The sequence below is a fragment of the Pongo pygmaeus genome, chromosome 21 (genome assembly GCF_028885625.2).
Source record: "Pongo pygmaeus isolate AG05252 chromosome 21, NHGRI_mPonPyg2-v2.0_pri, whole genome shotgun sequence".
NCBI lineage: Eukaryota > Metazoa > Chordata > Mammalia > Primates > Hominidae > Pongo > Pongo pygmaeus.
The window spans coordinates 48367328-48390131 of record NC_072394.2 but is presented as its reverse complement, the minus strand read 5'-3'; the positions used below and the strand labels follow the sequence as shown (position 1 = coordinate 48390131).

Below are 22804 nucleotides of genomic sequence, written 5' to 3'. Positions count from 1 at the left end.
CCGAGCCGCCTGAGAATCCCAGGCCCTTGGCTCCAGGAGGGACTTGGGAATCCTGGGTCCGCCTGAGGGAGTCCCAGGCCTGCTGCAGAATCATCCCAGTCCCGCCAGGCGCGTACCCTCCTTGAATCCTCCCACCCAACCCACGTCATCTCCAATCTGTCCCACTCATTTCCACCCAACGCTCTTTAACTTCACAAAGTAATTATGCAATATTAGGGAGGCCATGTCTCCCGAGAGAAAACGAAGGGCCAGGAGAAGATGCGTGATTCGGGTTGGAATCTGACCTCGCTGAGCCTAGGTTTTCTCATATGTAAAACAGGAACAATACTGCTAAAACTAATTTTGCAGCTCTTGTAAGAACCCTTGTCCAGTGCCTGGCATAGAGCAAAGGCTGACGAAATGATCACTTACATAATAATTATTGTTTCTACAGTGTTCACAGGATTGCACAATCTGATTTGAACCTCACACATGGGAAGTAGGCAAACAGGGAAACTGAGGACCACAGAGGGTGAGTTACTTGGCTTAACCACACAGCTTGCCAGAGGTTGGTTGGTTGGTTGGTTGGTTTCTTTCTTTCTTTCTCTTTCTCTCTTTCTTTCTTTCTCTTTCTCTCTCTCTTTCTTTCTCTCTCTTTCTTTCTCTTTCTTTTCTTTCCTTCCTTCCTTCCTTCCTCCTTCCTTCCTCCTTCCTTCCTTCCTTTCTTTCTTTCTTTCTTTCTTTCTTTCTTTCTTTCTTTCTTTCTTTCTTTTCTTTCTTTTCTTTCTTTTCTTTCTTTCTTTTTCTTTCTTTTCTTCTTTTGAGATGGTGTCTCACTCTGTTACCTAGGCTGGAGTGCAGTGGCACCATCTCGGCTTACTGCAACCTCCGCCTCCCTGGGCTCAGGTCATCCCTCCCACCTCAGCCTCCCCAGTAGCTAGGACTACAGGCGTTCGCCACCACACCGAGGTAATTTTTGTATTTTTTGTAGAGATGGGATTTGGCCATGTTGCCCAGGCTGGTCTTGAATTCCTGTGCTCAAGTGATCAACCTGCCTCTGCCTCCCTCAGAGGTCTCTGAGTATGGGGCCTGGAGCCCAGGTCTCCTGCTGCATACTGCCCTTTTCCTGTGCAGCAGGCCTGATCATCTCAGCGGTTCCCCAGCTTTGTTTTATCTTTTATTCTCAGGGCAGCTGCAGGTCAAGAGAAAGTTATTGTGGCTTCCTGTCACAAAGCCTAGATATCAGTTGTTAGGGCAGATTTTGATAGTTATACAATACAATAAATAAAATCAAACTCTCTCCAAAGTAGCTCCTACCCTTTCTGAGTGGCACAGGAGAGAGGGGCGGGGCAAATGCCTTTGAGTGGCACAGGAGAGGGGGCGGGGCAAATGCCTTTGAGTGGCACAGGAGAGAGGGGCGGGGCAAATGCCTTTGAGTGGCACAGGAGAGAGGGGTGGGGCAAATGCCTTTGAGTGGCACAGGAGAGGGGGCGGGGCAAATGCCTTTGAGTGGCACAGGAGAGAGGGGAGGGGCAAATGCCTTAGAATAAGCAGAAGATATTTCAGCTCCCTGCCCTCCCATGTGAGCAGAAAGGCTGGGCCCAGTTCTTATTTTCTGAGGGTCCACTTTCTACATCCTGCTCTAGGCACTTTACTGTCACATCTCTCCCTCACAGCGTCCTGGGGAAGAGGCTGTAACTGGACATTAATGGTCCATTTTCAAGATGAAGAAACTGAGGCAAAGTGACTTCCCCAAGATCCACATCTGGGAAATAGAGGGGCTGGGATTTTAAGCCTAAGTTTGTGCAATTTTATTTATTTATTTATTTGTTTGTTTATTTATTTATTTATTTTTAGAGAGGGAGACAGAGTCTTGCTCTGTCGCCCAGGCTGGAGTACAGTGATGCAATCTTGGCTCACTGTAACCTCTGCCTCCCAGGTTCAAGCAATTCTCCTGCCTCAGCCTCCTGAGTAGCTGGGACTACAGGCATGTGCCACCACACGCGGCTAATTTTTGTATTTTTAGTAAAGATGGGGTTTCACCATATTGGCCAGGCTGGTCTCGAACACCTGGCCTCAAGTGATCTGCCCACCTCTACCTCCCAAAGTGCTGGGATTACAGGCGTGAGCCACCGTGCCTGGCTAGTTTGCACAATTTCAAACCTCGAATTACTCTTCATTTGGCTTATGGGCAAGATATTGGGAGAAAAAAGGCATACTTCATTCATTAATTCAACACTCACTCATTCACCAACCATTGGTTAAAAATAACTTGTCCTTCGGTATGTGCCTTACATGTCTGGGCACAAAGCTGGTCTTCATGAAACCATGGGTTGTTAGAGCAGGAGGGCCCCTCAGAAATCTGGCCTATCACCTCCATTTTACAGATAGGTAGTCTGAGGCTTAGTGAGGGGAAGGGCTTATGCTGGGTCATACAAACAGTCAGAACTAGGAGATCTGAAGTTTGCGCATTCTCCACTATTATTATTTCTTCTTCTTTTTGCTTCCTTCTTCCTCCTCCTGCTTCTTCTTCCTTTTTTATTTATTTTTATTTATTTATTTATTTATTTGAGACAGAGTCTTACTCCATCACCCAGGCTGGAGTCCAGTGGCACACTCTTGGCTCACTACAACCTCCGTCTCCTAGGTTCAAGTGATTTTCCTGCCTCAGCCTCCCAAGTAGCTGGAATTATAGGTATGTGCCACCACACCCGGCTAATTTTTGTATTTTTAGTAGAGATGGGGTTTCACCATGTTGGTCAGGCTGGTCTCGAACTCCTGACCTCAAATGATCCGCCTGCCTCAGCCTCCCAAAGTGCTGGGATTAGAGACATGAGCCACTGCGCCTGGCCTTTTCTTTCAGAGACAGTCTCACTCTGTTGTGAGGCTGGAGTGCAGGGGTGCCATCATAGCTCACTGCAGCCTCAAACTCCTGGGCTCAAGTGATTCTCCCACCTCAGCCTCCCAAGTATCTGGGACTACAGATATATGCCCACCATGCCTGGCTAGTATTTTGTTTTTTGTAAAGGTGGGGTTGCATGTTGCCCAGGCTGATCTTGAACTCCTGTCCTGAAGAGATCCTCCTACCTCTGCCTCCCAATGTGCTGGGATTACAAGCATGAGCCACCATCCACCATTCTTTGTTTTATTTTAATTTTTTAATTGGAGACAGGGTCTCGCCATGTTGCCCAGGCTGGTATCGAACTCCTGGGCTCAAGAGATCCATCTGCCTCAGCTTCCCAATGTGCTAGGATTAAAAGTGTGAGCCACTGTCCCCATTCTTAAACTCTGTATGGATATCTCCCTACAGCCTCCCTGAGAAGTGGTCATCTATCTCCTGCTTGGGTATACTCAGTGACAGGGAGCTCATTACCTCCTGAGGCCGTCTGTTCCCATTATTGTTCAACTATGACTATTAGGAAGTTCCCCTTTATATTGAACTAAATACCATCCAGTTCAGTTATTCTTATGTAGAATATAATATCTGTTGAACACCTGCTACATAGCAAGTGCTGAGCACTGGGAAATGTGATGATCTGTAGAACATAGAATAGGTTGTGAGCATAAGGTGTGCTCAGTGCTATGATTGAGGAAACTACTGGAGACCACCTTGGACTCCCTGGTCTGGACACAGGGGAGGAAGGATCCCCAAGGAAGTGATGTTAGAGCTGAGAAAGATGATAGGGAAGTAGACAGATGAAGAGAGGAAAGATGGGAGTTTCTGGCAGAAAAAAACAGCGTGTGCAAAGGCCTGAAGTTTAATAAAAGATGGTGTTTAGAGTAGCCTTTTTTTTTTTTTTGAGATGCAGTCTCCCTTTGTCGCCCAGGCTGGAGATCAGTGACATGATCTTGGCTTAGTGCAACCTTCACCTGCCAGGTTAAAGTGATTCTTCTGCCTCAGCTTCCCAAGTAGCTGGGACTACAGGCACCTGCCACCACACCCAGCAGCAATTTTTTGTATTTTTAGTAGAGACAGGGTTTCACCATGCTGGCCAGGATGGTCTCAAACTCCTGACCTCGTGATCTGCCAGCCTGCACCTCCCAAAATGCTGGGATTACAGGCATGAGCCACCGTGCCCAGCCTAGAGCAGTATTTTAAAGTCTGATCAGAGCAGACAGCAACACGATGTGGAGGGGAGGAGGAGGGAGATAGAAGGGCCAGTGGGACCTTGCTTGGCTACAATTTGGGCCTTATCTATTCCCTTGAATAAACAAAAGAACAAAAGAACAAAGGCCGGGCTCAGTGGCTCATGCCTGTTATCCTAGCACTTTAGGAGGCTGAGGCAGGCGGATCACTTTGAGGTCAGGAGTTCGAGACCAGCCTGGCCAACATGATGAAATTTTTTTTTTTTTTTGAGACAGAGTCTCGCTCTGTCGCCCAGGCTGGAGTGCAGTGGCGCGATATCGGCTCACTGCAAGCTCTGCCTCCCAGGTTCACACCATTCTCCTGCCTCAGCCTCCCAGGTAGCTGGGACTACAGGCGCCCACCACCATGCCCAGCTAATTTTTTGTATTTTTAGTAGAGACGGGGTTTCACCGTGTTAGCCAGGATGGTCTCGATCTCCTGACCTCGTGATCCGCCCATCTCAGCTTCCCAAAGTGGTGGGATTACAGGCATGAGCCACTGTGCCCGGCCGATGAAACCTTGTCTCTACAAAAAATAAAAAATTTGCTGGGTGCGGTGGCTCACACCTGTAATCCCAGTGCTTTAGGAGGCTGAGGTGGGCAGATCACCTGAGGTTGGGAGTTTGAGACCAGCTTGACCAACATAGAGAAACCCTGTCTCTACTAAAAATACAAAATTAGCTGGGTGTGGTGGCTCATGCCTGTAATTCCGGCTACTCGGGAGGCTGAGGCAGAAGAATCGCTTGAACCCAAGAGGCGGAGGTTGTAGTGAGCCGAGATTGCACCATTGCACTCCAGCCTGGGCAACAAGAACAAAACTCTGTCTCAAAAAAAAAAAACAAAAACAAAAATTAGCTGGGTGTAGTGGTATGTGCCTGTAATCCTAGCTACTCAGAAGGCTGAGGCATGAGAATCACTTGAACCTAGGAGGCGGAGGTTGCAGTGAGCCGAGATTGTGCCACTGCATTCCAGCCTGGGTGACAGAGTGAGAGTCTGTCTCCAAAAAACCCCCAAAAAATCAAAAAACAATAAAAACTAAATTGTAATCCCATGGATCTCACCCTTTGGCACTCTGCCTGCCTGAGGGAGGCCTTATTTGGCTTGGCCCAGCCCTGCTGAGCTTTCCTTGGGAATGTCTATATATAGGGGAAGGGGGCAGCCCAGTTGCCACTGTCCATCTGCATTCCTTGGTGTCCAGCCCCCCTTTCCTGGCCCCAGAGCGTGCTATCGGTTGTCTTGGTGTTCTTTCTGTTGACGTAGCCACTGTCCACAAGGTTTGCTTACTCCCCAGTGCCCAGCCTGCACCTTGTGGATTCTCAGGGTGGGCACCCTCTGGACTTGGTCTGCCCACCCCTTTACTCCCCAGATGACCGGATTTCTTCACTGAGCTCTAGGAAGGGGCCAGCTGCCCTTTTACCACTTAAAGAACCTTCCCCTGCCTACTCCTTACCCCAAAAAAGTGAATCCAAACATCCTTTCCCTGGAGAAGGTAACTTTGAGAGAAGGATCTTTGCTTTCAATGATTATTTCTCCTCCAAATGCACATCCTCCTCTCCTCCATCCCTCCATACATTTTTCCATCTGGACAGGTGCCCCAAGGACTGTCTGTCCCAACTTCCCTCCAGTCGGGATTAATAATAAGAATCATCAACATGGGTGGGCATGGTGCCTCATGACTGTAATTCTAGCACTTTGGGAAGCCAAGGTGGAAGGATCCCTTGAGCCTAGGAGTTCGAGACCAGCCTCGGCAACATGGGTGAAACCCCATCTCTATAAAAATACAAAAAAAAAAAAAAAAAAAGCCAGAGGTGGTGGTGCACCTCTAGTCCCAGCTACTCAGGAGGCTGAGGTGGGAGAATCACTTGAGCCCAGGAGATAGAGGCTGCAGTGAGCTATAATAGCACCACTGCACATCAGCCTTGGTGACAGAGTGAGTATAGACCTTTATAATTTACAAAGCTCTGCAGTCAAATGGGGATAATAATAGTTGCTATTTCATAGGAGGAGCACTAGATGAGATCACGTTAAAATGCTTAGCACAGTGTGTGGCACGTCGTGGGGGTTCAGTAAACAGTGGCCTACCTGTCACTTTCTCCTCCTTCTATCCCCTGCCCCTTACCATGGTTCAAAGACGGGACATTCCTCTTGCCAAGCACCAACCCTGTGTACCCGGCACAAGCTAGGTGACTTATACCCGGGTTCCCATTTACCATGGTCTTTCTGTGAGGGAGACCCCACAGAGAGATCCAATCCCACAGATGAAGAAATGGCTCAGAGAGGCATTGCTACCTGCCCAAGGTCACACAACTTGCAGAGGCTGGCCTTGGATCTTGGGTTTTGGACTTCAAGGCTTGTACTCTCCCCATTTTACCATGCTGCCTCACTCTTTACTACTCTGATTGTCCTTACCATCTTGGAACCAGTGTGCTTCCTCGGTGGGGGGGGGGGGGGGGCTCCAAGGCGGTGGAACAGGGCAGGCCTTCCTCACAAGAATCTAGGACGTCAAGGCCTGCCACCTGCTTGGAGGCTTAAATTTCTCTGCAAGGGCCCTTGGCTAAATTAGGTAATGGGTTCAGACTGTGGGAGGGGTGGGGCTCGCTGACCCCAGGATCTGATTGGGCAGGGTCTCCAGTGCTGGGGAGCAGGGAGGTGGGAGGGGAGGGTGCCCCTACAAATCCCGGGGGCTAGAGCAGGCCAGGTCATCTTTGGGTGGTGGAGTGCAAAGGAGGCGACCTGCAACAGAGGAGTCCCGGTCACCAGCAACCATGGTAAGGACAAGAGGGGACTTTGTGCCTTTACTTGCAGGAGCACTCTAGACCTCTTTCAGGCCAGGCCTGGGTGCTCTGTGGGGCAGTAACTTGGATGTTTGAGGTTGGAGCATGGAGGTTCCTGGAACCCAGGTGTCTTGGAGGAAGGCCTTTGACTTTTCTTGAAAGGGGAGGGCTGGGATATTCCAGAGATTGATCCTCAAGGCTTGCTGACTGCCTACTCACTTTTGGAAACTTCCAGCAGTGTCATTCATAGACCTGTGAAGAGCTCTTAGCTTGTTTCCTTCACACAGTGGGGACTCTGAGGGGTCAGAGTGAGTCACCCAGCAGGCCAGTGGCAGGGGTGAGCCAGAAGCCTGGCCAAACCCTCCTATCATCATGGAGAGAAGAAAGGCTCCTCCAGAAGACGGGAGGCCGGCAGGGCGTGGGGCCTGCTCAGATGCAGGGCTCTGGGATCCCTGAGGATGATGGGAAGGGGCAGAAGATGACAGACCAGAGTTAGAGAGACTCTGCTCTCCTAGAGAGGGCTTCTGATTTGGAGCTGTTGTTTTGGTCTGAGATCCCCCTCCCCACTTCACTTCAAGGAGTAACTAGATCCTGGAGGCCAGCTGCTGTTGCCCATGCCTGACTAAAAATAGCCTGCCCTCCTGGCACAGGGAAAGAGGAGGAGAGGAAGGAGGGGGAGAAGGAGGAGCACGGGCGGCCAGCCGGCTGAAGAGCTCCTTGGAAGCCTCACCCCGTCCTCACTGCCAGTCTCACTCCAAAGCCTCTGACCCAGACGGCCTGGCTTGGATATGACCTGGAAACCCCCGCAGAAATCTCATTTTCATGTCAAGGCCTCCATCGCATTCAGCCCCACATGAGGGGCCTTTTCTCCAATGACTGAATCCTAAGAAGGAAGCTGACAGCCTCCGACTCTGCCAGTTCTCTGAGGGGTGGGATGATGTGTCCTCTGCCTCTTCTTGGTGGTCCCAGTGCCTGATCTGTGGCCTGACATGCAGCAAGTACTCAATAACTTGTGTTGCATTATTATTTATTTGAGAACAAACATTTTATTGAGCAACTATTAAAGTACTGGGCACCATGAGGAGCTGCAGAAAACTGGAAAATAGTGCTGGAATGGTGCTAGCCCTTTACAAAGCCCTTTCACACCCCTGATATCTCATCCCTGAAAAGCTACAGAGAAAAGATGAAGGCACGCTAAGTGACTTGCCTAAGGTCACTGGGGGGGTTCTGGACTTGGCCTTCAATTGAAAAGTGAGATGGCCTTGGACTTAATTTGTTGTCTTCTCTCTTTTTCTCAAAACTGGGGTCACGGGCTGCGTGCGGTGGCTCACGCCTGTAATCCCATCACTTTGGGAAGCCGAGGCAGGCAGATCGCCTAAGGTAGGGGGTTTGAGACCAGCCTGACCAGCATGGAGAAACCTCATCTCTACTAAAAATACAAAATTAGCCGGGCGTGGTGGTGCATGCCTGTAATCCCAGCTACTTGGGAGGCTGAGGGAGAAGAATTGCTTGAACCCCGGAGGTGGCGGTTGCTGTTGCAGCGAGCAAAATCGTGCCATTACACTGCAGCCTAGGCAACAAGAGCAAAACTCTGTCTCAAAACAAAACAAAAAAACTGGGGTCAGGCCGGGCATGGTGGCTCATGCCTGTAATCCCAGCACTTTGGGAAGCCGAGGTGGGCAGATCACCTGAGGTGAGGAGTTCAAGACCAGCCTGGCCAACATGGTGAAACCTCGTCTCTACTAAAAATACAAAAATTAGCTGGGTGTGTTGGCAAATGCCTGTAATCCCAGCTACTCGGGAGGCTGAGGGAGGAGAATCGCTTGAACCCAGGAGGTGGAGGTTGCAGTGAGCCGAGATCATGCCATTGCACTCCAGCCTGGGCGACAGGGCGAGACTGTCACAAAAACAAACAAAGCAAAAACTGGGGTCAGAAGCTGGGCACAGTGGCTCAAGCCTGTAATCCTAGCACTTTGGGAGGCTGAGATGGGAGGATCACTTGAGCCCAGGAGTTCAAAACCAGCCTGGGTAATATAGTGGGACCCCGTCTCTACAAAAAAATTTAAAAATTAGGCGTGGTGTACGCTATAGTCCCAGCTACTCAGGAGGCTGAAGTGGGACGATTGCTTGACCCTAGGAGGTTGAGGCTGCAGTGAGCTATGATCACACTGCTGCATCCAGCCTGTGTGACAGAGCGAGACAAAACAAAACTGTGATTGGGTGCTGTGCGGGCACACAATTATGTGGCAAGTTTGAAGTTGTTCTTCTGGAGAACCAAGGGGTGCTGACAGAATGGGGGTTGGGAAGAATGGGTTTGAGGTGAGGAACTGCCCTGGGGCTGCCTCTTCAGCTCAGACTTTCTCTGTGTCTCCCCCAGACGGACCAGCAGGCTGAGGCCAGGTCCTACCTCAGCGAGGAGATGATCGCTGGTGAGTGAGGCGCGGCAGGCTGGGGGCTGGGTGGATGTATGCTGGGGACATGTTGGCCTCTAGGCAGGGTTGGAGGGGGGTAGGTGTGAGACTGACAGTCCAGCCGGCCTCACCTCTGCCCTCTGCCCTCCGCCCTCCCTCGCAGAGTTCAAGGCTGCCTTTGACATGTTTGATGCTGATGGTGGTGGGGACATCAGCGTCAAGGAGTTGGGCACGGTGATGAGGATGTTGGGCCAGACACCCACCAAAGAGGAGCTGGACGCCATCATCGAGGAGGTGGATGAGGACGGTGAGCTGGTGTCCCTCCGAGGCAGGGGATGGTGGGGAGAGGCGGCAGCGGCTGGGCTCAGGCTCAGTCCGCCACCTGCTCCCCGCAGGCAGCGGCACCATCGACTTCGAGGAGTTCTTGGTCATGATGGTGCGCCAGATGAAAGAGGACGCGAAGGGGAAGAGCGAGGAGGAGCTGGCTGAGTGCTTCCGCATCTTCGACAGGTGCGCTGGGGGCCCGGGAGCCGAGGGAGGAGCTTAGCAGTCAGAACCCGGCCGGCAGCGCTGGAAGCTTCCCCGGGTTGGGAGTGCGGAAGCGGGGCGTCGAGTGTGGTGGCCAGGGCAGCTCGCCCCGGCCCTGAGCCCTGCCCTGTCCCTCGGACCTGAAGGAATGCAGACGGCTACATCGACCCGGAGGAGCTGGCTGAGATTTTCAGGGCCTCCGGGGAGCACGTGACGGACGAGGAGATCGAATCTCTGATGAAAGACGGCGACAAGAACAACGACGGCCGCATTGACTTCGACGGTGAGGGCCACGGGAGCTTGGGAAGAGCGGGTGGGAGCCCCAGAGGACGGCGGGCACTGGTGTCTGGCTCCGGTGCAGTGTCCTTGGCCTTGTGGGCTGGGCCGGGCGTAACCTCACCAAGTTCCCCATAGTCTCCTGGGGGCAGGTATAGAAGCGCTTCAGGACTCTGTGCAGTTTATCAATTAATGACCAGGCAGGGGGGCGTGGTGGCTCAGGACTGTAAAATCCCAGAACTTTGGGAGGATGAGGCGGGAGGATTGCTTGAGGCCAACAGTTCGAGACCAACCTGGGCAACATAGTGAGACCCTGTGTTTACAAAAAAATAAAATAAAATAAAAAGGCGGGCGTGGTGGCACACCTGTGGTCCCAGTTACTCTGGGGGCTGAGGTGAGAGGATCGCTTGAGCCCAGGAGATCAAGGCTGCAATGAGCTATGATTGTGCCACTGCACTCTAGCCTGGGCGACAGACCTTGGCGACCTTGGCAACAGAGTGAGACTCTGTCACAACAAAAACAAAAACAAAAAGTCATCCCCTCGGTGTGGCTGGAGCCCTGGCCTGGCCTCTGCTCCCCAGTGGGACCCCTGACCCTCTCCCTCTCCTTTCCCGCAGAGTTCCTGAAGATGATGGAGGGCGTGCAGTAAGGAGTGGACAGTCGCCTCCTCCAAGATCGCGTGTCCCTAGGGTGTGGGAGACTCTGTCCTGCCGGGTCCCCACCAGGGAGGCGCGGCCCCTTGTGGGTCTTTGTCTGGAAGGAATAAAAGCAAATGTTCCAAAACTCGTGGCCTGAATAAGGGGAGAACTGAGGACAGCAGGTCTCAAGGGCTGTGGTCCAGGGCTCCATCCCAGCTGGCACCACCTGGAGCACCCTTGGGGATCCCCGGGAGAGTCTGTTAGAGCGGCGGGATGTGGAAGGGAGCTGGGCCCCGGAGCCCCAGTCGGCGGCCTCGAGTGCTCGAGTCCGGACGGCGCCGGATGGCGCTGACTGGCTCTGCAGGTTTGCAGCAGGCTCCCGACAGCTGGCGCTGGGCGTGTGCAGCTTGGCGGAAGGGCAGTGGAGGCTCCAGGAGGCCCACAGGGTCTTGGAGTTGAGTCAGGGTGAGCCGGCGGACTGCGGAGGGGTCCCGGGACGGCAGGTAGGGTGAGGGGGTGGGAGAGGATAGAACCCTGGGGAGCCGGGAAGCTCCCTCACTTCCCCACCATCCTTCTTTTCTGGAACGTTTGCATCTTAGATATTGTCATGGCTGCCACCTTCTGCAGACTCCCTAGCTGGGGAGAGGGGAAGTAGGTGCCCATCCGTGCCAGGCAGCAATGTTTCTGCTCAACCTTTTACTTCCTCTGCTCTTCCAAGTGCTTACTCCTCGCTTTGTACTGGTGGTGGTAGGGGAGGGTGGAGGACCACCAAGGAGATTCTGATTTCATCATTTGACCCAAGATTCCTGCCTCCACCCAGTCTCTGCCAGTGCGCTCTACAGAGGGCCATCAGCACCAGCGAACTAAAATATCTGACTTGGCCACTGCCCTGTTGAAAGTAGTTCAAGGCTCCTCACTGCTTCTACAATGAGAGCCAAATTCCTTCCCTCCCTCTCTTTCTTCCCATAGTCCTCACAGGGCTGCAGTCACACTGGGCAATGTATTCCTGATATGGACCTGGGGTGCATTTTCAAGCCCTTGGTACTTTGCACATGCTGTTTGCCCTCCCTGGAATGCCCTTGTCCTTCTTATAAGCTGGCAGATTCTTCAACCTACAAGACCCAGCTCAGATACCATCTCCTCCCTTGAACCTTGCCCTCACTGGCTATTTGCTGCCATAGCGATTTGTATACAACAGGTATCAGATCACAGCTAATGAAGTGTAGGGGTAGTTTAGCTTTAGAGACAGAATGCCTGTGTGTGAGTGCTCACTGCCTGTGACAAACTAAACCACTCTGTGCCACAGTTTCCTCATCTGTAAAGTGGGGATAATGATAGTACACACGGGGTTGTGAGAAGAAGTTAGTGTGTGCAAAGTGCTTACAGCAGTGCCTGGCACATAGCAAGCATTTTTTTTCTTTTTAACAGAGTTTTGCTCTTGTCATCCAGGCTGGAGTGCAGTGGCACGATCTCGGCTCACTGCAACCTCCGCCTCCTGGGTTCAAGCAATTCTCCTGCCTCAGCCTCCTGAGTAGCTGGGATTACAGGTGTCCACCACCATGCCTGGCTAATTTTTGTATTTTTAGTAGAGACCAGGTTTCGCCGTGTTGGCCGGGCTGCTCTTGAACTCCTGACCTCAGGTGATCTGCCTGCCTCAGCCTCCCAAAGTGCTGGGATTACAGGCATGAGCCACCACATCCGGCCTTCTGTTTTGTTTTTTAAATGAGACAGGGTCTTGCTCTGTTGCCCAGGTGGAGTGCAGTAGGTGATCACAGCTCACTGCAGCCTTGACCTCCTGGGCTCAAGCGATCCTCCTGTCTCAGCCTCCCGAGTAGCTGGGACTATAAATGGGTGACCCCTCCCCACTAGTTTTTGTTATTTTTAGCAGAGATGGGGTCTCACTATGTTGCCCAGGCTGGTCTCGAACTCTTGAGCTCAAAGAATCCTCTCACCTTGGCCTCCCAAAGTGTTGGGATTATAGGCCTGAGCCACCGTGCCCAGCCTCTATTGTTACCTTACTCATTGCTTTAGTTCTTCCTCTCCATCTGTCTTTTTCTCTTCCTCTTTTGTCCTATTCGTGTTTTTCTGTTTTTATTTCCAGCCAGGATCAGTGCTGGGGTTTGGTAATAATTACTATTTACTGAGTGCCTACTGTATACTGTGTCTTACAGACATTGTCTCATTCACTCACATAACATCCCTAGAGGCAGATGTTGTTATCTCCATTTTACAGTTGGAAAACTAAGGCCTAGGGAGGTGAAGTACACAGGCACCCAGATAATAACCTAGGTAGTATCGCCATGTGCTATGTGGTGTGCACGGGAGCAAGGCTCTTAACTCTGATGCCATCTACCTGTTATTGGTTCTATCTGGATATCTTTTTTTTTTTTTTGAAATATATACATATTTTAAAATAGAGACAGAGGCTGGGTGCTGTGGCTTACGCCTGTAATCCCAGCACTTTGGGAGGCCGAGGCAGGCAGATCACTTGAGGCCAGGAGTTTGAGACCAGCCTGGCCAACATGGAAAAACCCCCCTGTACTAAGAATATAAAAATTAGCCAGACACATGCCTGTAATCTTAGCTATTTGGGAGGCTGAGGCAGGAGAATCGCTGGAACCCAAGAGGCGGAAGTTGCAGTGAGCCAAGATCGCGCCACTGCACTCCAGCCTGGGTGACAGAGTGAGACTCTGACTTAAAAAATAACATAGGCCAGGCGTGGTGGCTCATGCCTGTAATCCTAGTACTTTGGGAGGCCAAAGCAGGTGGATCACCTGAGGTCGGGAGTTTGAGACCAGCCTGACCAACATGGAGAAACCCCGTCTCTACCAAAAATACAAAATTAACCAGGTGTGGTGGCACATGCCTGTAATTCCAGCTACTTGGGAGGCTGAGGAAGGAGAATCGCTTGAACCCAGGAGCCAGAGGTTGCGGTGAGCCGATATCGTACCATTGCACTCTAGCCTGGGCAACAAGAGTGAAACTCCGTCTCAAAAAATAAATAAATAAATAAATAAATAAAAACAAATCTGATCATGTCACTGCCCTGCTCAAGGCTTCATTAGCTGGCTGTTGCCTCAAGATAAAGTCCAAGTTTTTTTTTTTTTTTTTTTTTTTTTTTAAGAGACTGAATCTCCCTATCACACAGGCTGAAGTGCAGTGGCACAATTATAGCTCACTGCAGCCTCGAACTCCTAGGCACAAGTGATTCTCCCTTCTCAGCCCCTAGTTATTTTATTTTTTGTAGAGATGGAGTCTCACTTTGTTACCCAGGCTAGCCCAAGTACCTTAATATGGCCTTCCAGCCTATCATGACTTGACATCTATGTGACTTCCCCATCCTGTATTCTTTTTTTTTGAGACAGAGTTTTGCGCTTGTCAGCCAGGCTGGAGAGCAGTGGCGTGATCTCAGCTCACTGCAACCCCCGCCTCCCGAGTTCAAGCGATTCTCCTACCTCAGCCTCCTGAGTAGTTGAGACTACAGGCGCCTGCCACCATGCCCGGCTAATTTTTATATTTTTAGTAGAGATGGGGTTTCACCATGTTGGCCAGGGTGGTCTTGAATTCCTGAGCTCAGGTAATCCACCTGCCTCGGCCTCGCAAAGTGCTGGGATTATAAGCGTGAGCCACCATGCCCAGCTCTGTATTCCTCTCCTGACATACTCCTGAACTTCTTCCTATCCAAGGAATGTGCATCTCCCTCAGGGCTCAATTCTCTTCTCCAAAAACCTTTCCCTGACCCTCCTATTCTATTGGGTGCTCCACCTGTGAACTTTCATAGCAATATGTGAGTTCAGCACCCAACATTTATTGAGTGCTTACTATGTGCCAGGCATTGTTCTAAGGTCCTTCCACTGTCTTATGAGGTAGGTACCAGTATTTTCATTTTACGGAGAGGTTAAATGTAACTGCCTACATGTTTGCGGGCAACATGGAGGTGGAGCCAGGATCCTGAAATAGTTCTGCTTCCCTGGTCTGAGCTTTTTTTTTCTTTTTCTTTTCTTTTCTTTTTCTTTTCTTTTTTTTGAGATGGAGTCTTGCTCTTGTTGCCCAGAATGGAGTGCAATGGGCGACCTTGGCTGACTGCAATCTCCGCCTCCCAGGTTCAAGTGATTCTCCTGCCTCAGCCTCCTGAGTAGCTGGGATTACAGGCACTCGCCACCATGCCTGGCCAATTTTTTGTATTTTTAGTAGAAACGGGGTTTCACTATGTTGGTCAGGGTGGTCTCAAACTCCTGACCTCAGGTGATCCACACGCTTTGGCCTCCCAAAGTGCTGGGATTACAGGCATGAGCCACCATGCCCAGACTGGTCTGAGCTTAATCACTGGGCTGTATGGCACTTATTGCCCAGTCCCTGCTGTTGATAGGCCTGTCTATCCCCTAAACTCCAGCCTCTTTAAGGGCAGAGCTGTGTTATTTTCCCTGTTTTGTCCCCAGCCCCAAGCAGAGGGCCTTTATCTTGTAGGAATTCAATAAAATGAGAATCATAATAATCAGAAATTCAAATACTTCCTGACTAGGCTTCTTTTTGTTGCAAGTGCCAGAAATCTAAATCAAACGGACTTAAACCACAAAGGGATTTGTTAGTTCACCGAACTGGGATGGCAAAGAGTGAACTGGAGGCCAGAGTCTCAGTTAATGTCATCTCTCCAACTCCCAGCTGTTTGACTCTACTTGGCTTTCTTCCGTCCGCAGCGGGCTCCCCCAGCAGCTGAGACTGGACCCCCTTCTCTTTTAGCAACCCCATTAGTAAAATAACTTTACTCTCTCCCAGTGATTAATTCCAGAGAACACCAGTTGAATCTGAACTACAGTTTAGACCTGTGACTGGCCCAAGGCAGGCCATGTGGCCATCTAGGATACCAAACACCATGAGCAAGGACCACATGGCAGACAAAAACACATCCACCACAGTTAGCATTCGAAACATTTCTTTTAGCGATAAGGTCTTACTCTGCTGACTAGGCTGGAGTGATAGCTTACTATAACCTTGAATTTCTGGCCCCAAGTGATCCTCCCACCTTGGCCTCCCAAGATGTTGAGATTCCACATGTGAACCACCAGGCCCGGCCAGGATTTATTTATTTTTCTTTTAAAATTTATTATTTGAGGCTCACGCCTGTAATCTCAGCACTTTGGGAGGCGGAGGTGGGCGGATCACGAGGTCAGGAGATCGAGACCATCCTGGCCAACACAGTGAAACCCCGTCTCTACTAAAAATACAAAAAAATTAGCCAGGCGTCATGGCGGGTGCCTGTAGTCCCAGCTACTCGGGAGGCTGAGGCAGGAGAATGGCGTGAACCCGGGAGGCGGAGCTTGCGGTGAGCAGAGATAGCGCCACTGCACTCCAGCCTGGGCAACAGAGTGAGACTCCGTCTAAAAAAAAAAAAAAAAAAAAAAAGCTTTTTTCAAAATTTATTATTTGAGACAGGGGTCTCACTGTGTTGCCCAGACTGTTCTTGAATTCTTAAGTTCAAGCAATCAATCCTCCTGCCTCCGCCTCCCAAAGTGCTAGGATTACAGGCAGTGAGCCACCACACCCGGCCCTGGCCAGCATATATTGACTAATTTAGTGCCAGGTTCTGAGCTCTGGTTTTCTCCAGTATCTGCTAACCTAGTGATTTTCAACCTTGGGAGACCTTCAGAACCTGGAGGGCAGTTTGGGGTCAAGAATTTGCCTAACAAGTTCTGGGTGATGCTGCTGCTGCTGGAAGGACCACATTCTAAGAACATTGCTCTAAATTTTGTTCTTAACCAGACCGCAGCAATGACATCACTTGGAAACTATTTAGAAACCAAAATAAATAAACAGACTGGATCTTAGGCTCCACTTCACACCTACAGAAAAGATTTTAATTTAACAAGATCCCAAGTGTATTTGTATGCATGTTAGATTAAGAAAAAACCCAAGAGGAGAGACCTAAGAGCACAATTATAGACATGAAGGGACCCAACTTCCAATCCCAACCCCTCCCGCTTCAGGCTTGCACAACCAACCAGCTGCTAACAGACCTGAAGGAGTTGGGTGCAAGGTCGGAGCACATCTGGATGCTGCTTATCTACCTTGGAGATCTTCCTGAAGGGCTTTATGGGGGCCCTATCACTTCAACCTACTCTTCCACCTGCCAACCCTTGCGGGGACCCAGCTGGTCAGCAGGGGTGTTTCCTCCTAGGGGCTCAAAGACTGGAGCCTTCATCAGGCCGGGGAAAGAGGCAGCCCAAGGGGCTGGGGGCTCGCTGGGGGATATGCAGCAGGTGGTGACTGTGCCCCTTGGAGGTGGAGCTCCACAGGAGACCTGGGCTAGAGCCTGGAGACCAGAGCTCAGACCTGAGTCCTGCCAGGGAAGGGGCTTTTTTCCTGGCTGTCTTCCCAGGCCCTGGACCTGCTTAGGGTGACCTGAGCATTCTTCTTCAGGACAGAACATGGGTGGCTGTGTGTTGGGATCCCCCCCCAACACACACGCTTGTTCCTTCTACAGCTATAGGAGTAGGTTTCAGCCTAAGGTCTGGCTCAGCCTCATCTGCAACACACCTGAGGGAGCTCCAACATTCACCAACATTGCTGGTACACATCACCGACTCCATAGACAGGAGGCATTATTGTGACACTCATTTTATAGATGAAGAAACAGATGCAGAGTCATAAAATAAGGTACAAGGGAATAAATCTTTGTCACCCCACTGCTTGGCCTCACATCCTTAAGTTCCACCTCTGCCTACCCTGAGTACCTCCAACCCTAGTGAAATTACAACGCAACAACTTGTCTAAAAAAGGACAAAAATGCATTTATTTAATATACATCACAAGGGCTCAACCGAGGCTTAATTTAAAAGACAAAAACAAAACAAAAATACCACAGCTCAAGATACAGAGTCCTATACAGAAATCACAAAAAGGACAGACCAGCTAAGGAAAAATTAAAAAGACGACACAAGGACGGGCTGGGCAGCCTGGGTCAGGGCTCCTGGCTGGTGACCTGCTTTGAGTAGGTTTCTTGCAGGTACTTCTTAAAAGCTGGAAGAGAACAGGCAGGTCTCAGTGAGTGATGGAGACAGGATGAGTTAATCTTTGCCATTTATTATTTTTGAGATGGAGTCTCGCTCTATTGACCAAGCTGGAGTACAATAGCACGATGTCTGCTCACTGCAACCTCTGCTTCCTAGATTCAAGTGATTCTCTCGCCTCAGCTTCCCGAGTAGCTGGGACTACAGGCGCCTACCACCATACCTGGTTAATTTTTGTATTTAGTAGAGACGGGGTTTCACCATGTTGGCCAGTCTGGTCTCAAACTCCTGACCTCATGTGATCCACCCATCTCGGCCTCCCCAAGTGCTGGGATTACAGGCATGAGCCACTGTGCCTGGCCCAGGATAAATTAAGGTGGGCAAGAGGCAGCTGGATCAGGGATGCAAAGGTTGGAGGAGGTGGAGGAGGGGCTGGTTTCCCAGCCCGGCATTCTCCCTGCACTACCCATCCAGGCAGCTCTCCTGGAAGGGCTTGCTTCCAGTGAGACTGGAGGGCACAGGCAAGGCACTCTACTAAGCAACCTCTTAACCTGCATTAATACAGAAGGGGTTAATCCCACCTTCCCCCTTTTTGAGACAGGGTCTCACTCTGTTGTCTAGGGAGGAGAGCAGTGTTGTGATCATAGTCCACTGTAACCTCGAATTCCTGGCCTCAAGCTATCCTCCTGCCTTGGTCTCCCCAGTAATTTCCCAAAATTATTTATAGCCAAACATTTTTATTCTGCTATAAAACAATTGCTACTTTATAGCAAATAGGAGCACTGGGGCAGAAGCAGAAGTGGGTTGCTGCCAACACTCCACCCTGCCCCAACCAACCCGGTCCCAAGTCACTGGGCTCCTTTTGTTTGAGGGAGCCTTTGAAGGTTGGGGGAGGGATCACCCTGGGCTCAAGGACTGAGGACTCACCTGTGGGGTTTTTCCAGAGCTCGGCAGCATGCGTGTTCAAGGGACTATCAATGTTGGGTTCTGTGGGTGGAGAGAAAGAGAAGGTCAACGGGGTAGAAGAGGCTGACCTCAGGGAGTCCTGACAGGTTCCCAAGTTGCATGGAGGGGAGGGGTGGTCTCTAAAGTCACCTCCTAGAAGGCTCTGGATGGACAGCAGAATGGTCCTGACGTCATACAGGGCAGACCACTTTTCCTTCAGGATGTCCAGGCATATGTTACCCTGGGTGTCCACGTTGGGGTGATAGCAGGGCGTGAGGAACTTCACCGTGGGCGCATTGTAAGGGTAGCCACTGGGGAACTCTAGCGAGAGCTTATACCTCAGGTCTTCATATACCTGGCATTTGGAGAAACAGACGCAGAGTAAGCTCCAGCAGCAGCCTCATATCCCAACCCAAGCCCCACGCAAAGGGCTTGCTAGAATCTTGAGTTTCTCTGGGAGCAGACAGTAGACAAACTGTTGAGCTGGTTCTGATACTCCCCACTGCCTTTTTAAAAAGTTTTTTTAGTTTAGTTTTTATTTTAGAGACAGGGTTTCACCATGTTGCCCAGGCCGGCCTCAAACTCCTGGGCTCATGTGATCTGCCTGCCTCAGCCTCCCAAAGTGCTGGGATTACAGGTGAGAGCCACCGTGCCTAGCCTGATGCTTTCCTCTTATCTGGTGGAGACATCAGTGATTCTTTGGTCTAAGGATTGTAAATTGGCATCCTGTGCTATAGTTCAATTAGAATATTAGTTGCTAATATGTAAAAATTAGGAGATTTGGCACAGATTCGGACTTCTGACTCATCTTAAACCTGATCTGCAGCAATGGGAAGCTGTCTTCTTGAGAGCTGTGCCCTCCTATTGGCCAAAGTCCTCACTTCATCCATGTCCTTCCTGTCTGTCCCCCTGTAAACATCTAAGATAGACAGCCCTGCTTTAAACCCACCCTCTTATTGCACAGAGGCAAAGAACAAGGCCACACGGCTCAGAGAATACGAACAGTCACAGGAGGAGTATCTTGCTCTGCCAAAGGCTTGAAGCAGAGCTCGCACTTGGATCTCACCTCCCACCTTTCCCCAGACTCACTCACCCATCCCAGCCCTACACTTACTGTTCCAGCTGCTCCATGGATGGTCCCTACCCATTTGAAAAGGTTGTCTGATTCAGGGAAGGCAGAAATCCCTTTATCGCCAGACATCTGGGGAGAAAACACATTTGCTGGAATGTAGAGTACACTTTTGAGCATAGCAAAGGTCAGTGGGTGAGCTTTCCCCTTAATCTCATATATATATACACATACACACACACACACACATATATGTGTATATATATGAGATATAGATGGGGTTATCCCATCTCTACTAAAAAAATATATATTTAAATATATATATATATATATATATATATATATATATAGAGAGAGAGAGAGAGAGAGAGAGAGAGAGAGATAGAGAGACAGAGACAGACACACACACACACACTCTGTCGCCCAGGGTGGAGTGCAGTGGTGAGCTCGGCTCACCACAACCTCTGTCTCCATGGTTCAAATGATTCTCGTGCCTCAGCCTCCCGAGTAGCTGAAATTACAGGCATGCATCACCACGCCTGGATAGTTTTTATATTTTTAGTAGAGGCGGGGTTTTGCAATGTTGGCCAGGCTGGTCTGGAACTCCTGACCTCAAGTGATCCGCCCACCTTAGCCCCTTAAAGTGTTGGGATTATAAGGTGTGAGCTACCTCGCCCAGCCTCCCCTTAATCTCATCACTCTGATCCAAAATAAAGCAACCAAATTCATAGGCTAGAAATACCAAGAAGGGCGGGGAGTTGGGTGTGGGTAAAACTTGGTTGGGGCTAGGAAGTAGGGACACACTGGACAGGGAGGGTCTTGTATGACTTCAGGGAAGTGTTTTAGAGATAACTTCGTGTTGGGGAATGGAATTGGGAGGAGGGACTGCTGGAAGAAATGGTGTAGGTGGGGTGTATGAACTTCTTCCCAGGAGGGAGCAAATTACATTTCTATTTGACCCCTATGTCTAGCAAAAACGCTGACGGAAGAAAGGAGGCTACTGAAAATTGGATGGAAGGCTGGGATTCTGGGCACTTAGTCACTCACCATGAGGGTCATCAGCTCCTGCTGTAGCCTGCAAAAAGAGTATTCGGGGTTATCTGGGAGTCTGGATGGGCCAGGCCTCCAGATGGTGCATCTTCTCCCATCTGAATCTCAGGGGGAGCCGTCATGGAGGCTCCCCACATCAACAAGGTCAGGCTCAGCTCAGGGTACACTCACCAGATCCACAGGACGATCCTAGCGAGTCCTCACCCTCCCTAATTCCAGACTCCCTGGGGATGATTCTGGCATGTTCTTAATTCCCCAGGCTTTGGCATCTCTTCCTTGCCCGACTCAACTTCTCCCTTCCCCTGTCTCTGCCAAGTCACGAGGGTCCTTGCGCGTCTTCATCTAGGCCCACCCGGGAAGGAGGCTGGCAGCGCCCCTACCCCTCATTCTCCTTCGGGAGAGTCTCAAAGAGCGGTCTGAGCTCCTGGCGTGTCCCCCATCTCTCAAATCTCACCCGCGCAAGGAGGTGGGAGTCCCGAAGTCTCCGCCCTCGGCACCCATGCCCAGGGGAATGCCAGGCCCCGAGCTCCTGGCGTGTTCTCCTGCACCCGCAGATCTCCCGCTCCAGGAGGTGGCGGCGGGGGGAGTCCTAGAAATCTTTGCTCTGCGCACCAATGTCTAGGGCACCGCAGGCCCGGCGAGTGGAACGCCGCATCGCTCACCTTTTGCCCACGGGACCCCGGGCGGCGCCCCCGCTGGGCTCAGCTCCTTTACGGGCGGCGGCGACGCTAGTGGCGGCTGGGTCGCGGTTTTGGGAAGCCATCCGGGCGGCGTTGGCCGAGAGACAGGAACTCGGAGAACACGACTGCAACTGCAGGGCTGCAGGCCCGCCCGCCCGCGTTTGAATTGTAACCCTCTGGAGGCGTCGACCAATCAGTGGCTCGCTTGGGTTTGATCCAGCCAATGGGACGGTCCGGAGCGCTCTGTTGCTGCGCCACTGCTAGACCTACCCACTGGCGCACCGCTATTGGGCGGCAGGATCCGCTTCTGATAGCCGATTGGCAGACGAGGCTGCCATTAACCAACGAATCCATAGCGGATTGGTGGCCTTTGGAAAACGCTAACCATTAAAGGGCCAAGAAAACGTCCACGTGGGATGAACCCCTCCTTAAGGCTACACGCCTTACTCCGCGTGGGGACACCCGGCACGCCCAGCCTTCATCTGATTTCCCTCGGGCAGGGAGTGCCTCCAATCCTGCAGCACTGGTACCCTCCCCCCATTATAATCGCCTGGGCACCTTTGCTGCGTCCTAAGTATCTGAAAATGCCAGCGAGGGGAAAAACTAAAGGCTGATGGCCAGAGCAGCAGGCTCCCTGTTAGAAAACAGAGGTTCATCTCCGCAGAGATGACAAAAAAAAAAAAAAAAAAAAGACAACGTTGGTTCAGGCCGAGCGCAGTGGCTCACGTCTGTAATCCCGAACACTTTGGAAGGCCCAGGCAGGAGGATCGCTTGAACCCAGGAGTTCGAGACCAGCCTGAGCAACAAGATAGGGAGACCTGTCTCTACTTAAAAAAAAAAAAAAAAAAAAAAAAAAAAAAAAAGCTGGTGAGGTGGCACGAGCCTGTAGTCCCAGCTACTGGCGAGGCTGAGGCGGGAGAATCGCTTGAGCCAGAGGCTGCACTCTAGCCTGGGCAACAGAGCAAGACTGTCTTCAAACAAACAAAAACCCCAATAACACAGGTTCATATCCTGTATATCCTACCTCCCCAGTGGGTAGTGTGTGACCTTGGGGTGGGTCCTTTAGTATCTTAACCTGTAAAATGGGAGCAATAAAAGCCAACTCCATTTTTCATATGATCTGTCATCAAACTCCATCGCATTCTGCCATGTCCTTACGCATTAGCTGGGTAAGGAAACTACAAACGGGCAAAGGGAAGACGGGCAAGGTACATAGTGCTCCCAGGTTGGTCTCATCAAGCCTGGCTCTATACTGTTATGGGTGAGGGTTATCTTGTCCTTTTTTCCTATACCCACTTCTAGAGCACTTGATGTTCTGTCAA

The 22804-nt window shown here is 50.8% G+C and overlaps 2 protein-coding genes across 7 annotated transcripts; one reads left to right on the top strand and one right to left on the bottom strand.

The window, feature by feature from the left end:
* The first annotated feature begins 73 nt into the window (after positions 1 to 73).
* On the top strand, positions 74 to 10876 carry TNNC2 (troponin C2, fast skeletal type). Of its 5 annotated transcripts, none has more exons than XM_063659377.1 (7): positions 74 to 298; positions 434 to 511; positions 9256 to 9307; positions 9453 to 9596; positions 9685 to 9799; positions 9964 to 10100; positions 10711 to 10876. In XM_063659377.1, the coding sequence occupies exons 3-7, from the start codon at positions 9298 to 9300 to the stop codon at positions 10740 to 10742; spliced, it is 438 nt and encodes a 145-aa protein (XP_063515447.1). In that variant the 5' UTR covers positions 74 to 298; positions 434 to 511; positions 9256 to 9297; the 3' UTR covers positions 10743 to 10876. The 5 variants fall into 5 exon arrangements, with proteins under 5 accessions (XP_063515447.1, XP_063515449.1, XP_063515448.1 ...); XM_063659379.1 differs by adding an exon at positions 2557 to 2674 and having other exon boundaries at positions 74 to 511; XM_063659378.1 differs by adding an exon at positions 2553 to 2674 and having other exon boundaries at positions 74 to 511.
* Positions 10877 to 17494: 6618 nt separating this feature from the next.
* On the bottom strand, positions 17495 to 21667 carry UBE2C (ubiquitin conjugating enzyme E2 C). Of its 2 annotated transcripts, XM_054468244.2 has the most exons (6): positions 21465 to 21655; positions 20800 to 20827; positions 19798 to 19884; positions 18834 to 19038; positions 18666 to 18725; positions 17495 to 17748 (listed from the first exon to the last, which is right to left on the bottom strand). In XM_054468244.2, exons 1-6 carry the CDS (start codon positions 21563 to 21565, stop codon positions 17690 to 17692), a joined length of 540 nt encoding a protein of 179 aa, XP_054324219.1. In that variant the 5' UTR covers positions 21566 to 21655; the 3' UTR covers positions 17495 to 17689. The 2 variants fall into 2 exon arrangements, with proteins under 2 accessions (XP_054324219.1, XP_063515440.1); XM_063659370.1 differs by lacking the exons at positions 18834 to 19038; positions 19798 to 19884 and adding an exon at positions 19039 to 19189 and having other exon boundaries at positions 21465 to 21667.
* Positions 21668 to 22804: the final 1137 nt, after the last annotated feature.